Source organism: Protomyctophum bolini (assembly GCF_963924005.1).
Source record: "Protomyctophum bolini genome assembly, chromosome: 14".
Classification (NCBI taxonomy): Eukaryota; Metazoa; Chordata; class Actinopteri; order Myctophiformes; family Myctophidae; genus Protomyctophum; species Protomyctophum bolini.
In genome coordinates, this window is record NC_137875.1 from 13,200,407 (window position 1) to 13,223,117 (window position 22,711).

The following is a 22,711-nucleotide window of genomic DNA, read 5'->3' on the forward strand; positions in this document are numbered from 1 at the left end:
TACATTTTGAATTCTTTGAGTGATTATGCACAGAAACGTCCCCCGGGTGTTAATTTTGCAGAGCAATAGTTGGTTTGACGTCTTATTATTCTGTGAGAAATGTTCGATCTTGAAGTAACATATAGCTGCAATAAACTGCTATACAGCAGTCTCCAATTTGTCCGCACCGCGCGCACGTGCGCACGCATTCATTCATGCATCCATGCGCACACAGGAGTTCAGAAATAAAGAAGCACACATCACAATGCATACAGATGTACCGTATATGCACGGACATACAGATGTGTGCATGCATGTATATAGACATGCCTACACACACACACGGCATGCCATTCCTCCAGCCAGGAGAAGTTCCAGAGAAGTGACGACAACGCAGCCCAGGGGTCAAATAGGCCATCGGCTGCAGGTACATCCCTGCTTCATGCCTTCATTAGTTTACTGTCCATGATGCCAGGCAGCCCGTCCACCCACCCACCCCGCATGCACACACTGCAGCATGTCACCCATATGTCTCGTTGTCTCCCCGATGTGGCACTCCCCACCCATCCCATAAGCCACTTGGACCTGAGCAGTGGTGTGTCCTACCGTGCTATTATTATATACATAATATGGCATGCAGAATTTATTGAAAAAAAATGCGTATACCGTCTGCTAAGCATTTCATCCATTGACCACACGCGACCGCATGCATATACGTATGCATGTTGTGCAGGGAATGACTATTGTATGCCACTGGATCGGAGGCCGATTCTACAAACGTCTCCTGAATCAGTATTTGTCAAAAATGTTCAAAAATAGCAGATGTACAAGCTTGTACAGGTCAACTGATGTCAGCAGATGCATAGTTCAGCAAGCTTGTAGATCTGATATTTTTTGAATAGCCAATGCTAAAACAACACAGGTGCTTCCCCGGTGTTAACGGGATAATGCAGTTTGTGTTGCCAGGACGGTGGCGGTGGCGGCGGCGGCGGCAACGGCAGCATGGAGGAGCGACGCGTTCGAGGGCTGACGAGTACGAGAAGTGACACACACCAAACTTGGCGTGTCGTCCCCCCAGCCAGCTCCGGTGGCTCCTCGGGTTGCCTGTCAATTCCGCCTTCTGTCAGGAGGCACTGGCTCAATGGCAGTGCCTGTGACACGTGTCACAAAGTTTTAAATGTGTGCTCTTTTCAGCAAGGCTAGGCTGCATGGCCACGCGCGGCAAGCCAGGGGGAAGGATGACATTTTGTGTCGCGCAGCTTGGGGGGGTGGGGGGGGGGGTGGAGGAGCGGGGGGACTTGTTGTGACTCCCCCCCTCCCTCCCTGCATCCTCTTCCAGCTGTCAGTGGCTGTTTCCTGTAAGCACGTCAAAGCACAGACAAATAAACCTTGTCAGTTTTGAGACGGCTGGCCGATGCGATGCTAGCCTACTGACCACTCTGCTGAACGGTGTGTCGGGGGGGGGGGGGGGGGGGGGGGAGTACGACCACACGGTTCATGCAGGAGACCGCATGCACGTCAAGCACGCACGCACGCGCGCGCAGACAGTACACACACGCATACACAAGAGCATGCAGGCAAACACACTAGCATGTAAATAAACACAAAACGGCATTATATACAGTAAATAAAGCAAATACTTTTTGGGTGAATTAACGTGGTAATCTGGAACAAATTTTAATGACTAATATACATATATATATATATATAATATATATATATATATATTATATAGTATATGTGGCGATGCGTACCGTAGTGAACTGGGCCTTCATATATATCTTTGCCACGACGCGGGGGGGTCCCGGGGGGGGGGCCTTAGCAGATTTTCTTTTTTTTTTTGCAAAGGAAATGCTTCAATTTGGTGCACTTTGAGAGCAAAATCTATAAAGAACTATTAGATTATTATCATCTTTACTGTGCTATTTAAGAGGCGGATTTGAAATTTGATTTGATTTTTTATCACATAACGGCCAGCCTATTAATGAGCTGCAGACAGTGCACGAGCAGGCTGGACACACACACACACACACACACACACACACACACACAGTGTGAGCTCCCCGTGCCCCCTGCCTATATGAGTGAGAAACCAATACCAATGCCATTGCTAAATTAATATTTGCGCTAATAACTTCATTCACAATTAAGGCACATCGGCCTAAATCGATGCCAGCTGCCACTGGTGCCACCCAATCAACCTCGTAACAGCAGTTACGGTATGCAAAGAAAGATCAAGTCAAGAATTACCAAATTAAACGCACAGCAGCCCAGCCAAGCTGTGTGGAGTGTGGCACAGCATTGTGCCACACAATCAACCTCGTAACAGCAGTTACGGTATGCAAAGAAATATCAAGTCAAGAATTACCAAATTAAACGCACAGCAGCCCAGACAATATTTCAAGATATTTGTGTGGAAATAAAATGCGCAGCGGCAGATCCATCAATATAAATGTATTTGTGTAGGCTTCACTCACCATTTTGACGTGGTTCACCTGAAGACAAAATCCATCCTCCTGTCCGTTTGGGTGAACTTTTCAATGGCCCGGTCATAAAAAAAAAGAGAGAATTTGTTTTTCAATTGACAGAGGATAATGCAGAGAGTCGGGATTGTCCGGTTGTATTCCTCGCATATGTTTTAATTCGCTTGAGGGCAGAAAATGTCCTTTCCACGGTTGAAGTGGTGACAGGGATAGTTACAACTACACACGTCAGTTTATATAGCTGATTCATGCTTTCACTGAGTTTTTCACTGAGAAAAGCTTCTTCCGTGAAACCGAGCCAGTAATCCAGGGGTACCGTTCCCAATTACTAGCCTGGAAATGTCGCTCGTAACCGGCCTTTGATGCCTGGCTGATTTCCAGTCCTTCTGGGGTTGGGCGGCCTTTTTTGATAATGTCCATCTTTTCATTAAATGTTCTTCTTGAAAAGGGAACTGTTAATAAATCCGCAACAACATCGATGGTATCATTTGCTTCTGCCATGTTTCATTGGTTTGTTTACTACGGGTATGCTTGCTTGTGTTAGTTCGCTACGGTAGCCGAGGGGCAAGATCCCTCTAGCATACCTTGGCATCTAAAAGACTACGCCCATTGACTACAGCTCCAAATGTGATTGGCTGATCAAACTGTCACTCCACACCTGGGCTCCCGTTCGATTGAGGAAAGTCTGCCCAGTGACTTGTGAAAAGAAATCTCCGATTGGCTGTTATTTTCTCCTGTACAAAAATGCTCTAATGCGCAGTGAATGGGGCGAACACAACTATGGCGAGTGAAACAGTGCGGTTTTAACAGATTAGCGACACAAACTATTTTAATAAATTTGATTAAAAAATATTTAAAAAAAAGTAATTTTTAAAATTAATATTTTCTTTCTTCTGAGGCTCACAGGGCCTTCTCTGAATACCTTGAAGGCCCTGAAAATTCGCCACAACGTTATTCTAATAACCTATAATCTGTATGGTGACGTGGAGTAATGTTAGTGCGATATAACTAGTACACGTGCAGTGCCTGGGGGAGTGGGGGTGGTCTCCCTACTATCCACACTACATTGAGACAGTGTCGGCGTGGGTTCTAAGTTGTACTGCCTGAAGCTCATGCACAATATCGCAACGTGATTTCAGTTGATTGATTGAATACTTTACCTCGAAACTTTAACTTTAAAGGCCTTTTTTATTTTGGAGGACGCGCGGAGAAGTTGAGGGTCAAGTGAGCAGACCTGGAGGCAGCAGACCTGATCGAGGTGACGAGGCCTGTGTACGTCACTCGCTGGCCGTCTGAAAGGGCCTCTACTACTGACAAGTTTACCGGTTATGACCCAGGGATGTGCAGAGTGTTAGAGAGGCAGGGGCTGACATCCCGTAAGAGAGCACTTTTGGACGAAGAAATTGCGAAAACAGCTGATCTATAAGCTCACAACGCGTCGCAACCCGTCGCAGCGGGGCAGTTGTTTTACAGACGGGTAAAAGGGCAGGGGCTGAAGCCCCCTTTGATGTCTATGTGTGCATGTGCCTGGTTAGCGGTTTATTACACTCCTGCTGACATGACTTATGGTTCTCCTACAGTACCGTAGCGTAGTGCAGTGGTTCTCAAATATAAAATTAAGAATTCAAGGATTCAAGAACCGCTTTGATATTATTATATCTCCATATTTAAACGTTTTGTGTATTTTCGTAAATGAACGCCCTACTTGATCACACTACAGCGTCATGCACGAAAGCATAAAAAGTAGCACATCTACAAGCTCGACGTACACAACCTTGCAGATCATCTACTTTTGCTACTTTTGAATTTGAATCGTGAAAAGTAACAGCGTTGAACATATGCGGTTTCCACCCGACAGAGATGTTATGCGTCATCAGGCCATGGACCCCCAAACTATTGCATAATCCATTCCTTAGAGTGTAAAAATGGATCCGGGTCCATTTGGTTCCATTTGCACACTCGCAGAGTTACAGACCCATAAGGGTATGTTCTTTTGGACCCCTGGTGGTCCCCATACCCACGTTGAGAAACAGTACTACACACATTATATTTTAAATCTGTAACAAGGAACCAAAATGGTGCCGTTCAAAGATCAACTGGGTCCAATTTGACAAGAGAAGGACTTTGTTTATTCCAATTCAGCAAATACAAGGTGTACAAGAAGTCAGTTAAATATCACAATTGCACAGAGGGATTCATTGAGATTTCGTTTTTTTCCCTTCAAATTAGGATATATAATGATTGGTTGGTTGATCCATGGTAGTTTCATCAGGACTCTTAAGAAAATCAAAACAATGGCAACATTATTGAGAAAATTACAGTAAATTAGCAACACAAATACCACAGGAATCAAATGATACATAAAACTGACAGAATGAGTCTTCACTGAGGCTATTGGCATTTAATATTATCAAAAGCTGCATACAGTATGAATGCATGCATTATTCATCAATTTTAAGTTTTATATTAAGCATAGAGGTATGAGAATGCATGTACTGTATTCCTGAAAAACATAAATGTACAAACATAGTGCATGTGTGCATGTGGGTGCGCGCGTGTACAGCATCCACCAGATCTCTATATTAAGCCATGTTCGATCATACTTTCTTCAGACAAATACAAATAAAATGTGCTGTGCAAAAATGCACTCATTACAAAACAAAAAGGAATGTGGTGATGATTTCAGCCACTATGTGAGCCCCCCTAGAATGGCTCTTGTTGTTTCATACAGTTTGTACAGTATTTCACATACAGAACCATAGAACACCCTGGTTAATTTCTGGTCGGACGCAAAATGCGCAGCCTAAATGTGATAAATGCTCCGTTTGTACTCACCCATTAAATCATTCCAAAGATGTGGAGTGAAATATGGTCCTCTAGTTTCATATCCACTTTTTCACGAGATCATGATGCACACAGACGTCTTTCTCTCCGGGCAAAGGGACCCGGAATGACAGCTGGACTTCATTTATCAAAACTTCCTCTGATCACCACAAATGTCATCACCAAGTGAACAGGGAAGCACAAATGTTTGGGTCACACAATTGGCAGGTGCCTTGCGATAGGTGCTAGGTAATTAATCACACTTGCCAATTGTGTGACCCAAACTTTTGTGTTTCCCTGGTCAATTGGTGATGACGTCTGCGGTAAACAACAGGAAGTATTGGTAAAATCAGTTCATCGATCATTCCGGGCCCCTCGCCCGGAGAGAAAGGCTCCGTGTGCATCTCTTGTAAAAGTGGAGATAATTTACTAAATACACGTTGTGCCAGAACGTTCATGGATATGAAACTAGAGGACCATATTTCACTCCACGTCTTTGGAATTATTTAATGGATAGAGCATTTATCATTATTATATTTCACAAAGGGTAAGGGCTAGTACATGATAATTTATGAAGTTAAATAAATGATCACAGGCATTCTATAGGTCTACTCCCCTCTGAACTAAACACAAACAAATGATACCTTGGTATCACATTAACCAGTGGTGTAAGAAGTACTAAATTAATTTACTATCAAAAGTATCAATAGAACTACCCTGTTACAAGTAAAAGTCTGGTATTCAAAACTTACTTTATTAAAACTACAAAAGTAATGGCATCAAAATATACTTAAAGGGAAACTAGGTAACATTTATCCTATTATTTTTTAATGTACCGGTATCTAAATATTTTTAACCTCCCCCGGGGCAGACACCTAAAGCTAACCACCCACCCTCTCCCGACCCCCAGCGCACCTCGGACCAATGCTCCTTCTGAGGGAACATAGGGCTGAGGGAACATAGGTATGACCCCCTTCTATCAGCCTCTATATATTTTTGGTGGGGAGTTTCCTTGCAGAAAGACACATCCCTGGCTGTTGGTTTTGTTCCACTGTTTATGTTGACATTCATCCCTTACATGGATGTGTTTTTCTGTGAGGGGAGGGGGAGCTCAGCCAGAGCTCTTTGAACTTCAAAATAAGCAGAATGACCCTTTTATGTTTCGCTATGCTGCTGCTTCAGTAACCAAGGGTATAGCAGCTAGCTAGCTAGCTTAGTGGTTAGCATCAAACGTATGATCATAAATGTTAGTGTTGCACTAAAGTGTGTTTAAAACATAATTCTCACAACCCTGGTTGTTTTTTTTATCAAGTATCTGGACTCAAACAAACAAATAACATAACAAAACAATAAATGGTTATTCTGTGTGGTGTTTCATTACATACCAGCTAGTTGTTCACAGCTTGTTCTCAGCAACCATACCTGGAAGGGAAGTTTACAGAACAGGAAGCAGTTTCTGAATATATAGAGTGCACAATAAATTGTAGGGCACCCTCCGGTGAGAACAACATGTAAAGACACCTCTAAATCACATTAGTCAGGGTTACTATCAGAAATTCACAATATAAAGCTTTAACTTAACAAAAAAGGGGGGAAATTATTGAATGAAAATGTATGAATCAAAATATCACTTACAACACCTTTCAAATAACCAATGTTGAAGGTACTAAGCCAGGGGAAATGTCAACATAAACAGTGGAACAGAGAGATGTGTCTTTTTGGAAGGAAACTCCCCAGCACCATGAGTGGCTGTTATAGGGAAATGAGGGCTACAATTATTCATATACATTACATTAAAAATAGGCTAATGTTATCAAGTTACCCTTTAAAGTAGGCCTACAACCAAAAGTAAACATACTCATTACGTATAAATACCCTGATTCAATAGATACCCTGATCAAAATCTATACAAAATATTTTGAAAGATCCACGTGAGCTTCTACTATTTTCAAACAGCCAAAGTATAAAATAGGACTTAAGTGGTTAACCATGGATAATAATCTAACTCAATAAAGTAAATTATTCTAATTGTAATGGAGTATAAAAGTACAATAATTGCATCTGAGAATGATTTGCCAATAAGTAAAGGTATTTAAAAATTGGAAGTACTCCAGTAAAGTAAAAGTAAATCAATATTGTACTTAAGTACAGCACTTGAGTAGATGTACCTATGTTACTTTGCACCTCTGCATTAACCACGTGAAGCCCTATATATATCTATATATGCCCTATATACTGGTCTACAAGCTCACAACGCGTTGCGTCACAAACAACACGCTGTGAGCAATGTAGATCTGCAAGTTCTTTTTTTACAATTTCCTAATTAAGGGAAGTCTGGGGTAATGTGGTTCTCAGTGGTTCTCAACCTGGGGGTCGCAACCCCTTAAGGTCCCCAAATGATTTTATTTTTTTCAACTGAATGGCTGGAAAATGAAAATTTAGAATTTACAGTAGTACACATAGTGCATGCATACACTTTCCTTAATGATTATATCTGGTTTCAGAATTTATTTATGATGTATTTCTCTATTATTAAGGTTATTGTATAGCGATTAATTTGTATTGGTGGTGGGGAGGGCGGGGCAGGGGTCGAGAGACATGGCCAAAGCATTTTCAGGGGTCCCCAGCCAAAAACGTTGAGAACCCCTGGTATCACAATGGTTTTTAAATGAATGTTGAATAAATGACAGACAGACAGACAGACAGACAGACAGACAGACAGACAGACAGACAGACAGACGGGGCGTGGCTGTCCGTCAGGCCCCAGGTGTGTGACCATCACACTTTCACCCTTGATTAGCGGCGGTAGGGGACGGGTGATCTATCATGGACGCCGCGGCTGTCAAGGCAAAGGCTGACGATTGGCTGATTCTGGTTGTCGCACCGTGAGCGAGCGTGTGTGTGTATGTGTTTGTGTACCGTGTACGTGTGAATGAAAGAGAGAGAGAGAGAGAGACAGAGAGTATGTCCTTGCGTGTGTCTAAAGTCGGAGGATTGCTGATGCTCGAAGGCATGTCAGTAGGAGTGTCAGTCCTGACTGTGGCTCTGAGCATGAACCAGAAAGAGAGGCACACGCACGCACGCGCACACGCAAGCACGCGCACGCACACACACACACACACACACACACACACACACACACACACACACACAGAGAGCATTCTTGGATGACGTGTGCCCTACAATATTGAGTAAAATTCCAATTTGTTCCCCCCGTCAATATACAGTACAAAATAAATTAAATATAGGTATCCTGCTTTCGTGAACCCTCATGTCATCAGGTTTGTCTCTTATTTGCTAATCATCATTTTCAATTTCAAGGAAAACATAAGTGTGTCATGCACCCCCCTCCCTCTTGTACACTTGGTTTGGTCCATGTGTGAACTGGCGGCAAGTTCGGGCAGAAATCTCAGCAGTCAGTCAGTCGGCTGTCAGTCAGTCAGTCACTGAGTCAGTCAGTCAGTCAGTCAGTCAGTCAGTCAGTCATATGTCAGTCAGTGCAGGAGATCTCAGTGACAGATAGAGTAGGAAACAAAAGACCAAAAAAAAAAAGCGGAGAAAAGCACTCAAAGAATGGGACATTCAATGATTTCCCTCAGACAGTGAGTAACTAGATATGTAAACAGTTAGGCTGATAAGGTGATATCTAACGTTTCCGGTAACCGTGCAGACCTGTCAACTCGCTCGCACTGAGCGAGTTGATAAATGGCCCTGCTCACGCATGCGACGCCTCCTATTTCTCATGCCGTGAAAGCACCCAAAAAAATAGAAAAAAACCCAAAATATCTATTAATAATCGAGTTAGGCTCTAATGCCCCCCACACGCAGCGATATCACATATTTAGGTGTTTATTAACCGCCTCATGCGTTTGATATCTCTGCGTGTATCAAATTAAAATGATCGTCAAGGTCAATCATTACACTTCCGTTAAAATAAAAACAAGCCGTGCTACTCATACGCCGAGTTGGCACTGGCAGTGCCCGGCATCGAACCCAGGACCTTACGAAGGTGAGCGCTGTATAGCAACCAATAAAAGACATATACTGTACTGTATGTCGTGGGGGTCCTGGCATTACAAACCATGTGCAGATCTATAGTCGTAAAAGTATAGTTCATTTCTGCTCAGAGACGGACGGGGGACCAGCGGAGCAGCCCTGAGATAAGAGAGCTAGCAACGTCATAAATACGGAACAGGTTTGTCCATAATGCGTCTGTCCGTCACCATCCATCTCCATGTGTGTCCTTCTGTCCGTCACCATCCATCTCCATGTCCTTCTGTCCAGACAGCCCACCCCTCACCCCAGAGATGCAGTTCCTCAGAGCTGATCGTTGCGGATGAATCTGTTGCCCTCGGAATGTTTTCCATAGTAGACGTAGCGACACTTCGCAAATACACCTACAAATGGAGAGACAGATAGAGAGAGAAAGAGAGAGAGAGAAAGAGAAGGAGACAAGACAAAAATGGTTTTTAGTTTTCTGACTTGAAATTATTTAAAAAAACGTGAGGCTAATTCTACAAATGCAAATCAGTGGTTCAAACACTTTTCAAGATTTTTCAAAAATGTATTTGTTTTGCAGATGTACAATCGTAGACACCTAGAATGTCTTTCAGGGAATGAGAAAATGCATGGGAATGGGAAAAATGATCTGTGGTCCCAAAGGATCCAATATAGATATTCATTTGTTACAAGCATGTTGTAAATAGTTGAAATAGTTGGTGAAATAGTTTACTTATAAATCCAACAGACATCCTTAAAGGTATATTCAGTGATTTGACATAATTCAAATATCACTTTTTTTGTTTTGTTGTGATAATCCTCCATATACTATAGAGTGTGCTGACCATATAAGGAGTTCCTCTCTGTCCCCATTTAACCCCTGGGTCAAAAAAACGTAGGTTTCTTTTTTGGCTATAGGTGGCCCAGCCTTTATTCAATCAGGATAGAGAGGGGGCTTCCGCCAATCATGATCGAGCAGGGGCGGGCCTTGGTGTGTGTGCTGTTGGCCTGTTGCGTGTCCCCCTCCCACCACTGTAGTGCATGACATGCATGTGCACATGTTGTTACCGGGGCGGACTGGGGGTTTTCCAAATCACCCAAATCACTGAATGCTCCTTTAACTACTTTCAACCTGTTATCGCATTATATTCTGGGCATCTCAATATATACTATAGGAGAAAACATTTTTCAATTATGTATTCTTTATTGTATTTTATTTGTCAAATATAGACATCACGGTGCATTGTGGGGCTTGTAGTTTGGCTGTTTTCAGTACTTTTTGCACACCACTGTCATCATCATACATTAAAATATGTGAAATAGGGCATTCATTTATAAAAAAAAAACAACAAAACAGCATTAATAAAATATGTCAATAAGTTTATGTCAGACAGCGACAATAGTGGCATGAATTAAATGTGCAAGTATGCGCATTACTGTGTGCGTGTGTGTTATATGGTTCTATGTACAGTAGTCTAAAGCTAAACAAGGAATTATATACACAATGTCATACAGTTATAGTGCATCTGATGTGCCTCCTGAAATAATCCATACTAGCCGTCAGCAGCGTTGCATTGACCTTGACATTGAAATAATGAATGTTATTGTGATATAACCATATCAACAAGTACGTATAAAAAGTGTAACATTGTACAAGACGTTAGTTAACTCCATTTGCCTCTGACAAGGGGGCACTGACTTGTATAGAGTCGATATGAAAATTAATTAATTCAACATCAATTGTTTACATTATGCATCAAGACAACTCGATAAACTGGTCATAATAGGCCAGTAGAAGGTCACATTAATTAAGGAAATACATAATTGAGTATGACACATAATTCTGAATGAGGATATTAATGAGGCTCAACTCCTTGCATTTATGTAAATCAATCGTTCACAAGCATGTATTTGCCTGTGGACAATATGTTGTGCCAGGGACCGCCATACAAGATATGTGTAAGAAATAATACATATGTTTTTGAAAAAATGCAGATTTACAAGCTCTTGAGCTTGCAGGTGTTCTATTTTCAAATATGAAATGAAAATGAGAAAATGTGGGCCTGCCCCTTGGCTGTAGGCCTACTTCGAGCTGAAATAATGGTGATGAGGATGATGGTGATGATGATATAGGGGTAAAAGTAGTTAAACTCATTTACCGCATCGCAAATGTAGATCTGCTACTTTTGAGACGCTTTTGTGTGACGATGATCAAGTAGGGCATTCATGTAAGAAAAATGTTTTTTTGGTACATTATAATGTCCTATACTTGATATCGTACTGTATCTCCGTACTGTGGAGATAGGAGCTTTCTGCCCGACGGCTGCGATATGTACAGTATAGGTTCATCATGAAGGATAGTGAGGTGTGTGTGTCTGCTGTTCATGCACAGCGGATCCGTCAGGCGAGCGACACCACAGACAGCTCCACACTGACTGCACACCCATCCTCTCCCGGGATGAAAGCAAAGATGGCCGACAGACAGTGTATTCTCGTACTAGCCATGCCTGCTGTCCAGGGGAGATATAGCTGCCCACAGCACCTCTCTCTCTCTCTCTCTCTCTCTCTCTCTCTCTCTCTCTCTCTCTCTGCTTGCAGCACTCTCTCCCTCTGATGTCACCGGCAAGCACTCGCCGCCGCCGTCGTGCCACTTTGACGAATGCGGCCGGCCGGGTGCTGCAGCTAAAGTGTCACCGTTCGGCAAATGAGGCAAGGACAAGTGGCATTAGCACTGTCAATGATCCCCTGACAGGGGGGGACAGATATGGCTTTCGCCAGAGCTTTTTTAAATAGACATCAAGTGCATTATAGCCATGTGCGGAGGGCAGGGGCGGGCGGGGGGGATGTGGGAGGAGTGCTGGGTGCGGAAGGGGAGGGGGAGGGGGGGGGGGGTTGAGGTGTGCTCTGAGAGGGCGCCTATACCCCCTTCCCTCCAATCACATAATCCAAAGCGACATTGTCAGGGCGAGGAGTGACGGGCCGAGGAATGGCAACCAAGTGACAGAAAGCAGAGACAGGGACAGAGATACTGGTGCCATATTAGTGCCAAGCATATTCTGATGCCACCCTCAATTCTAACCAAACGTGACACATGGCTCTCTCTCCCACCCTCTCTCGCTCTGTGTTCAAAGTTGCCTCCTCTGAGACATGCACACACACACACACACACACACACACACACACACACGCACACACGCACACACGCACACACGCGTGTCGCTCGGAGCAGTAGTGGGTGTTCTGTCAGATGGTAGGCATGAGTACAGCAACCAGCAGCAGCATCAGCCCACAGGCCTGGGGACAAGCTCAGTCAATCTAAATCTGGACTTTGTAGTGGAGCAGCGCTCATTTCCCCTCACAGCCCGGCTACTTGAGGTGATCCAAACACTCAAGTGTGAGGAGCTGTCACCTCTGATCAAATCCCCGGCCCGCTGCACAGGCTGCCTGCTTTCCCCTGGCGTGTGCGTGCCCGTGTGTGTGTGTGTCTGAACATGCATGGGATTGTCCCTGGCAGAGAGGAGGAGGAGGAGGAAGGGGGAGAATGAATTCCAGCTGCCGTGCTTGGCCTAGGGGTATAGGTGCCACGGCTGGAGACTCGGTCTCGACACCACAGGACTCGATGCGTCTCACAGCGCTCGGATCACAGGAGGCAACCGTGGGCACCGCTCTCTCTCTCTCTCTCTCTCACTCGCACATTATTCACAGCTTTCCCCCCGCAAGAGATGCTCACTCACTCACTCGGCGAGTGGGGCCCTTAAGAGATTACCTACCGCGATATAGCAAGAACCAAGACGCCTATAGGACATTACCTGGAGGGGACGCATTTGTAGGGCTTTCAGAGATAACCTTCACAGACGAAGGCACCGAAAGCTCGGCGAGCGGGCCCTCCCTCGAGACTTCACACTCTGCTGAGCTCACCACCACTGTCCCGAGGGGGGGGTGGTGGGGTGGAGGAGGAGGAGGGGGGGTTGGGGGACTTGGATTGGATGGGGCAACACGTTCTGAGAATGCTACAGCACCAATCAGCAACTTCTGGACAACGCGCCTTTCCCTGTAATTCTACCACACTGACAAAAATGAAATAAAATAAAGAAAAGTGTCGAGGGGGCGCCTGTGAACAATGGTGGGAATAAAGGAAAGAGGAGGGTTGATTCTGGGTCCCACAGCGGGGTGGAGGAGAGGTAAAGTGTGTAAGTGTAAGTCGGCGAGGCCTATAAGCTACTCCGCCGACGAGACCTGATGCTGGAGCTGACGACGCGTCGCAGCCAGGGCTCTCGTCGGCGGGTGACGCCAGCGTTCCACGGAGCATAAATTAGGGCTTTCTAAGCAGCCTCGGAGCTCCACACACCCAGCTAACGCCCTGCACATTCCACAGTACTGAGCTCCCATCACAGCCGGAGCTCACACTTTTATTAGAGGAGAAGAGAGGAGAAAGATGAGGCAGGGCGAACGGGCATGCGGGCGGGGGAGTGTGTGTGTGTGTGTGTGAGTGTGCAGTGTGTGCAGTGTGTGTGTGTGTGAGGGGGGGGGGGGGGGGTAACTAACTAAAAGTGCATAGCCAAGCTCTCTCTCTCTTGCATAACACCTCGTGAGGCCGACCGAGAAGGGCCTGCGGGGCCTGAGCTTGATGAAGTGATACTTTAATAACAAATGGTACAGTGTCAAACTCTGCTATAGTCTGGAGATCCTCTGTGTGCCGACCGACACCACGCATCAACACACACCCGGGAGAACGCACACACACACGCACACACACACACACACACACACACACACACACCGCACTTGTCTTACTAAACTAGTACGGTCGTCTACATTTTAGGACGGCGATCTCTTATGAACGCCATCTTGACAATATTGTTTTGGGCCATATTTAACGCCCAAACTAAAAGCAGACGGTAGAAGATCCACATGCTCACAACAGGTCGAGTTTGTAAATCTTCTATTTTCGGCGTGTGACTTTGGCGTGCTTTAAATCAGGCATAATTCCAGCATAACCCCTAAACCCATGACCTCGAAATGTCTAATCCTATACAACCATAACCTCCAACCTGGACCTTTTCCTAATTGTAAACCTACCTCCCCAAATGTCTGTTTCTCCAATCCTGCTGTTCTGGTGGCGACATTTGGCCCTCACAAGTATAGCACGTAAAGTAACACTAGCACGCACGCACGCACGCACTACATTACACAAAGTGCCCCTGGAAGCAGCGAGAGCAGCCATTAATGTGACAGATTAAAAAACAAAAAAAACTGTGATCTGGAGGCTAATGTTTCCATCATGCGCTGGCAGAGGAACAATCAGGCCGTTGTAGTGCATAATGTCACGCAGCACCTTGTTGGCTCTTAAAAGGAGAGGCCCCGCCCCCCGCCCCACCCCCCTCTCCTGTCTTTATTAATGCATTTAGACCGGAGGTCCATTCTTAAAGATGGCTTTCTTAAAATTCTTAAAAATGTATGTTGCTATATCGGCTGTGCTCAAACCTTCTCATGTCAAGGACCCCCAAAATCGTAGCCTATATGTATGTATTTGGCCGCCGACCGCCCCATCTCAAAATCTGTTGTTCCAGGGACCCCCAGAAGCAAAGATTTGAGTTAATGTTTGCTTTAAAAAATATATACATACACACGCAAAGATTTGCACCCATTTTCATGATTTTTCAAAAATAGCAGATCTATACAAGCTCATAGCGCGTCACTTCGTTGCCACGCTATATGAGCTTGCGTATCTGCTATTTGTGAATAGCCAGTGTATAAAATGACGGTTAAAGTGCGTGGTTCAGATCTAAAGGGACACGTTTCCCCCGGTCTTAGTGGGTTAAAAGCGTGTTGTACGGTTCCGCCATGGCGTATCTTTTACCCCCGCTGTAGTGCGGCGGTGTTGAGTCTGGTGCTTTCAGAGCTGATTACCCAGAGCATGTGCTCTCTCTACGGGGGATTGATAGAGCACTCTGCCTCAGTGGGGACCAGGCTATAGCTGCTGCACAATGCACACTGTGTGCTCTCACACTGCACCCCATCAGCACTTAGAAACGCACGCTGCTGTCGGCCAGAAACCTTGTACCTCTGTATTATTATTATTTTCTTCGTAGTGTTACTATATCTTTGCCACGGACATACAAAATGAAACACACAGACCTATAGTCCTAAATGCATGGTATAATAATATGAGCAGAAACACACAGACCTACAGTATAGTCCTAAAGTGCCGTATGTGTCTATTCCAAATGTGCTATACGTTTTAAAATGCATTCATTAAATCCTACCTATTCTGAAGAATAACTGGAGAGTCTATTCACTGCTATACAAATGGTAAATGGTGCATTTATACTGTATAGCGCCTTTATCCAAGGCGCTTTAAATGGATTGTGCATCACATTCACCCATTCACACGCACATTCATACACCAGATTGCAGCGGAAGCCAACCAGCACATCGGGAGCAATTTGGGGTTCAGTGTCTTTCCCAAGAACACTTTGACATGTAGACAGGAGGAGCCAGGATTCGAACCGCCGACCCATGGATCATTTGATGACCTGCTCTAACTCCTGAGTCTATTCACTATAGGCTACTGGCTGTATACATGCATCAATGCACCATGGTCCAAGTCTATTCACTGTATACATGCATTAATGCACCATGGTCCAAGTCTATTCACTGTATACATGCATTAATGCACCATGGTCCAAGTCTATTTACTGGCTGTATACATGCATCAATGCACCATGGTCCAAGTCTATTCACTGTATACATGCATCAATGCACCATGGTCCAAGTCTATTCACTGTATACATGCATTAATGCACCATGGTCCAAGTCTATTTACTGGCTGTATACATGCATCAATGCACCATGGTCCAAGTCTATTCACTGTATACATGCATCAATGCACCATGGTCCAAGTCTATTTACTGTATACTGGCTGTATACAGGCATCAATGCACCATGGTCTATCCACTGTATACTGGCTCATGTATACAGACATCAATGCACCATGGTCTATCCACTGTATACTGGCTGTATACAGGCATCAATGCACCATGGTCCAAGTCTATTCACTGTATACTGGCTGTATACAGGCATCAATGCACCATGGTCCAAGTCTATTCACTGTATACATGCATTAATGCACCATGGTCCAAGTCTATTCACTGTATACATGCATTAATGCACCATGGTCCAAGTCTATTTACTGTATACATGCATTAATGCACCATGGTCCAAGTCTATTCACTGTATACATGCATTAATGCACCATGGTCCAAGTCTATTCACTGTATACATGCATTAATGCACCATGGTCCAAGTCTATTCACTGTATACATGCATTAATGCACCATGGTCCAAGTCTATTCACTGTATACATGCATTAATGCACCATGGTCCAAGTCTATTCACTGTATACATGCATTAATGCACCATGGTCCAAGTCTATTCACTGTATACAGGCATCAATGCACCATGGTCCAAGTCTATTCACTGTATACATGCATTAATGCACCATGGTCCAAGTCTATTCACTGTATACATGCATTAATGCACCATGGTCCAAGTCTATTCACTGTATACTGGCTGTATACAGGCATCAATGCACCATGGTCTATCCACTGTATACTGGCTCTTGTATACAGACATCAATGCACCATGGTTGGTCCAAGTCTATCCACTGTATACTGGCTCATGTATACAGACATCAATACACCATGGTTGGTCCAAGTCTATTCCGTGTCGGGGATTTCAATAATTGAGTCTTCAGTAGACGCACTGCAGTGCTTTTCACTGCATGTTACAACATTAAATCTTGTGTGACGTGAGTGGTGGCTATTATCATGATGATGATGATGATGAGAACGTTACCACTCAACATTACTTTTAGGCCCACTGTTTAGGCCTAAAAGGTTTATAAAGAAGAATATAATTTCATTTTGTCAGCTATCGTTTGCCAGCCAAGTCTGTGGACTTTAATGTTTGTTTAGGGCATTTATGATGTAAATCGTGAGAAAGAGTACAACTGTAACCATTGTGGAAAAAGCTTCACAAGAAACAGTGAATTGAAACAGAACCATATTCTTGGCTGCCACCTCGCCATGTAGCAGCCAAGTCTATGGACCCCGCGTGACATACAAAAAACAACTTTCATGAGAGTGTGATTTTTTTAACTAAATAATGGGTTTTTGAAGAAGAAACAAAAACTCGGAATAACATCTAACAGAGGCGGGACTGGTGGATATTTATGAAGTTTTAGCGAGCTGTGTCTTCCGTTTGTCATATTGTAAATATAGTGAAGGATAAGCATAGAGCAACAGGGATGAAAAAACTATATATGGAGACATAATAAACATGACAGCCTCTTAAAAAAAACTAGCTGTCCTTTTAATCAACGGAGGAATACAGGGAGAGAGAGAGAGGGGGGGGGGGGTTTAATGATTGCTCCCTGCATACAATCAGCCTGACTCTTTTCAAGGGCCATCAATATGTCAAGGAAAGACATATCCGATGGATGTAGCATTTAACATCAAGGTTATCTATTCTAGGGAAGATTCTTCCCTCTCATCCATGCCCCCCCTCTCCTTTAACCGTCTCCTCCCCCCTGTACTGTACCGCAGTCCAGACCCCCCCCCCACAAATATGCAAATAACTTGCATATTTACCGTACAATTTGCATATGCCATACTATGTAATTGCGCAACATTTTACCATGCAGAGAAGCTGCAATTGGCATCACTTTTTCCACATTCACTGGCCCCTCCCCTTTTCACTCCGCACGCACGCACGCACAACTGGGAACATATAGAGACATGTGGGCACCTGGACCAGTGGGCAGTGGGCACCTGGATGAGTGGGCACCTGGATGAGTGGGCAGTGGGCACCTGGATGAGTGGGCAGTGGGCACCTGGATGAGTGGGCAGTGGGCACCTGGATGAGTGGGCACCTGGATGAGTGGGCAGTGGGCACCTGGATGAGTGGGCACCTGGGCGGTCTTGGCCTATTATTGTGGACCCCATCCATCTAATGTTTTAAATATTCCGTGGGTCATGACAGATTAGTAAAAAATTGTAAAAATTAAGGATTATGATAACAAAAAAATTTGTAAACTCACTACTGCGTCTGTTCCATTGATCCAAGCCGGAAAACGATCGATTGTCAAAATAAAACGTGCTCGGACAACGCACACGGCCCACCCAGCAGGACAGCCGTGTTAAGTGGTCAGAGCGGTAGAGGTCGTCGTGAACACTTAAAAAGATCCAGAAAAAGGTTAGAGAATGGGCTGGCCTAAAGAATATCAAGCTGAAGAGGGGTCCTTGAAATGGGAAAAAGGTCAAGAATAAGTGACTTATGGGGCTGCGGTGAGCCTGGCCTATTATTGTGGAGTGCCATCCATCTCAGGGCTGTCCTTTTATCAGTCCAGCCCCAACGTCGCCTGCTCCTTCCCCTCCTCCCCCTCCTCCCCCCCCCCCCCTCCTCCTCCTCCTCCTCCTCTCTACAGGGAGGCCCGTGGATGGATGACCTCCCCCCAACCGGACATAAAGCAACACTAGCCAGCCTGCACCTCTAGCCAGCCTGCAACGCACACAGGACGACGGGCAACACAAAGTGTTTGAGTGTGTGTGTGTGTGTGTGTGTGTGTGTGTGTGTGTGCGCGCGCGTGCATTTGCGTTCAGGACTGCATCTCTTGCTGACCCTATTTCTCGGGGGAACATCCTGACGGCAAAAAGGTCGTCTTTCTCTCTTTCTCTCTCTTGAAATATTTCCAGACTAAAGAATGGGCCAAAACAACATATCAGTCACTTTTACTTAACGGGGGAATGAATATGCATGGGACGGCCGCTTCCTCCCAGCGCACACAGAGCGCTTAGTCATACTGAAGGTTATTAAACATATACAGCCTGGATTATGTCACTTCTGTCAGTTATTAAATCAAACAAGGCCCGTCTGTGTCTGCGTGCGTGCGTCCGTGTCTGTGCGTGTGCGGCCGTCCGTGCGTGTGCGCGTGCGTCCGTCCGTGGGTGCGTTCAATGGAAGGAGACAAACAGAGACAGAGAGGGCGAGACGGGCGGGGTCCTCCACGGTACAGTGGAGTGTGTGTAACGAGGGCACTAATACGAACACTATACCTCAGAAAGGGAAAAAATCCTCCTCGCAAACGTCTATTTCCCGTGACAGTAACGAGTGGAGGCTTAATGGGACAGCTTCAAACTGAATATATTCCTGCTCTATCCTCAGCAGTAGTTCTCCGCCTTAACATTTGAGGTGTCATCCGCCTCTCTCTCTCGGGGGGGGGGTTAAGACACGCGAGCGTTTGCGCATAACTCGGGAGAGTTAAAGTGACATTTGTCCTCTCCCAATAAAAAATATTTAGTCCATTAAACATAAATAGCTGTCATTATGATGTATGCGCGGCTGGCTTGCTCGGGTCCCCCCCCATCCCCCCCTCGGCTGTTTACTGCGGTCCAAGACAACTGCAGCGCCTGCATGTTCTCAACTCCAGCGTATTGATTAAACTTTTAAATGGCTGCCACATAACCCTGGGACATCAGGAAGATTAATTTGCGTCAATGTTCATCTGTAATTCATTAGCCATTTATACTCCCCACATCCACAGCGCAAGGGGCTATCAGGGAAATGTGCCCCATTTTTCACCCGGGCCCGAGACTGGGGAGCAGGCCAAGGAAGGTGGAGGGAGGGGAGGAGGGGGGGGGGGGGGAGACAGATGGGGAGGGGTTTTTTCGACCCGAACACGAAAACCACAAGAACTCCACTTCTCTCTCCACGGCCAAGAGTGGAGTGCAGACTGCAGGGCCACGCAGGGCCGGTAATACAGCATGACTTGTAGCGTCGATTAGCCGCTGCGATTATTTACAAGCATAATATATAAAAGGCTCCCCCCTTCTATTCTAAACACATCCCGGATACATATTGCACTGTCAGGCTCCGCTGACGGATTGAGAGTAGAGCGCGCCGGCCTCATCTACCCGTCGCCGCAATTGATTATAATTTGCATAACGGGTTTTGACTTAACAAGGCTCTCTAAATGACATGGCTATTCATCAAACCTTGGAGAGAGAGAGAGAGAGAGAGAGAGAGACTGCGTGAGTGAGTGAGTGAGTGAGCTCACCTCCTGTTTTGCTTCTTGGGCCCAAGATTTGTACGTCCGCCGCATGGCGGCGTCGCACGGCGCGTACGGCGGAGCATCGATTAGACGTTAAACTGACACCGGACGGAGAGAGAGAGAGAGAGAGAGAGAGAGCTCTGACGACGTGATGTCAGACTTTCCGTTACGCACCTGGCGCGTTGTGCACGCCATGCAGGGCCAGCCGCCAGTCCGTCAGTGAGCCGGTTAGCCTGTCAAAGCGCTCAGAACGGCCACGTTGCTTGTCAGACGTATTATATACGCGCTTTCATCATCACCCCCCCCTCCACCCACCCACCCCACCCCCGCGCTCGTCCCGGTGGAGCGTTCTTCAGCGTTTTTATTCGCCCAGCGTGATGGATGTTGCGGTTTCGTTGTCAGTATACGGTGAGCTTTTCGCTGACAGTTTGCTCTGACTTTATAGCCAAGGCGTGGACTTTTATTCATGCTAGAAATTATAGTTATTGGGGCCGGGGAAGAGTCCAAGAGCTGAGAGACTAAAAGGAGAGACGGAGACGAGGGAGCGGCGCGCTCACCGTGCACGACTCGGATGGAAAGGTGCGGGGAAGGCCAAGAACAAAGGGTGTGTGTGTGTGTGTGTGTGTGTGTGTGTGTGTGTGTGTGTGTGTGTGTGTGTGTGTGAGAGTGAGTGAGTAGTGTGCGAGTGAAAGTTGAGAGATTTAGCCGTTGCCCTGGGCTGATGCTGTTGTCATGAGGTGGTTGCTATAAGGTCGAGGCTCAAACAGTGCTGATCAATAACCTGGTAGATTTTTTCCACATGATTTTCCTCACCAGGCAACTATAATAACACATTATCCTTTTAACGTACGTGGCAGACTGAGTGCTGCTGAGTGTATATGGCATTAACATTAAGGTCATTACTGATAGAGTGAGTACAAACACACAGAGTGTGTTAACAGCATCACATGGTGTTTAAAACACAGTGTCTCCTTATTATATTTTGAGTGTAGCTCTACACGCCACGGCGGCTTTGGGCTCCTCTCTGACATTGTCAGTTGACTCGATAACCGCGGGGACCAAACACCGTAAATTAAGAATGGCATTATTCATTGATGGGTGCATTAGGAGTTATAACCTGATAAATGCCTATCAGTCTTTGTACTTCCCAACTTATGAGGAAGAGGGGAAGGAAATTGAATTCTGGGGAGGACATAAATTTTGACTGAAGAGAGAGAGATTACGGTCGCGCGTGCGGGGGCCTAATGAAAAACGGGCGAAATTAATTTCACTGACATTTATTCCACGTATAGCCAAGAGAGAACACTGGTTACTGTAGCTCTGGTGTCTGGAGATAAGAGGGTGGGGGGGGTGGATGTTCAGCCAGTTTACACAGTGCTAATCCTCTTGCAGCTCCATTCTCAAGGCACACACTATCATGTACTGTATAGGCTAGTAGTCCATGTACCACTGGACTGACAACACACACGCGCACGCACACACGCACACGCACACACACATGCACATGCACACGCACGCACACACATCGTCGCTGTCGGTGGGAATCATTGTATGTCCAAAACTGTTACTTTTCGTTGGAACAATGCATCCACTATAGTAGTCTATATACTGTATATATCTACTATGCATGTATATTGTCGAATCACACCAGCTCTTGTAAATGATTTTCGATGGTTCAATATTTATAAAAATCCACAGAAAACAGCCGATCTGCAAACTCAGGTAGATCGTATACCGACGCGGTACTGAAAAAAAACCCAAACATGCACATTTGAAACATGGAGATAATTATGAGGTTTCTGCCTGACGGCAAAAGATATACGAGGACATACAGTACCAAAAGTGTCCCATCAGCACCACCGCTGGGACAAGTGGGTTGGTTGTTCTGCTGGAGACATCAGGAAGACGTGAACACCACCGGCTGTATACCCTTGAAGGCTGTGCGACCCGGCTAATGACACCGCCGCTAATCACGAGCACTCATTTTCTCCGTCAACACATCAACACCACAAATCACGCCGTGCACAGACACACGCACACACTGACACTGATCGATCGCATTCTTCTCATTACGCATGCACGGGATTTCTAATTAAAAGGAAAGTGCCGATAAGTCATTCAAACCTCCAACCAAAGGGGTGGGGGGGGGGGGGGGTTAAAAAAAAATGTAAAGAAGAAAGAAAACGCAATTAGCGGGTGGGCTGCGTTGGGGTAATGGCGAGCGTTAATAAGAGTACGGGCAGCGAGCGTCTCGATGAAAGTTTAAATCACTGGGACAGGATTCAATAACAAAAGAGCATTATATTAATCACCAGAG

At 45.4% G+C, this 22,711-nt stretch overlaps 1 protein-coding gene across 1 annotated transcript in view; it reads right to left on the reverse strand.

The window, feature by feature from the left end:
• Positions 1 to 6,263: 6,263 nt before the first annotated feature.
• The window catches only part of lrmda (leucine rich melanocyte differentiation associated), a 287,041-nt gene continuing 270,593 nt past the window's right edge, over positions 6,264 to 22,711 (reverse strand). The window contains exon 7 of the mRNA XM_080781604.1: positions 6,264 to 9,682. Coding sequence (XP_080637730.1) covers positions 9,603 to 9,682 — 80 coding nt within the window. The 3' untranslated portion in view covers positions 6,264 to 9,602. The remainder of the gene's footprint in view (positions 9,683 to 22,711) is intronic.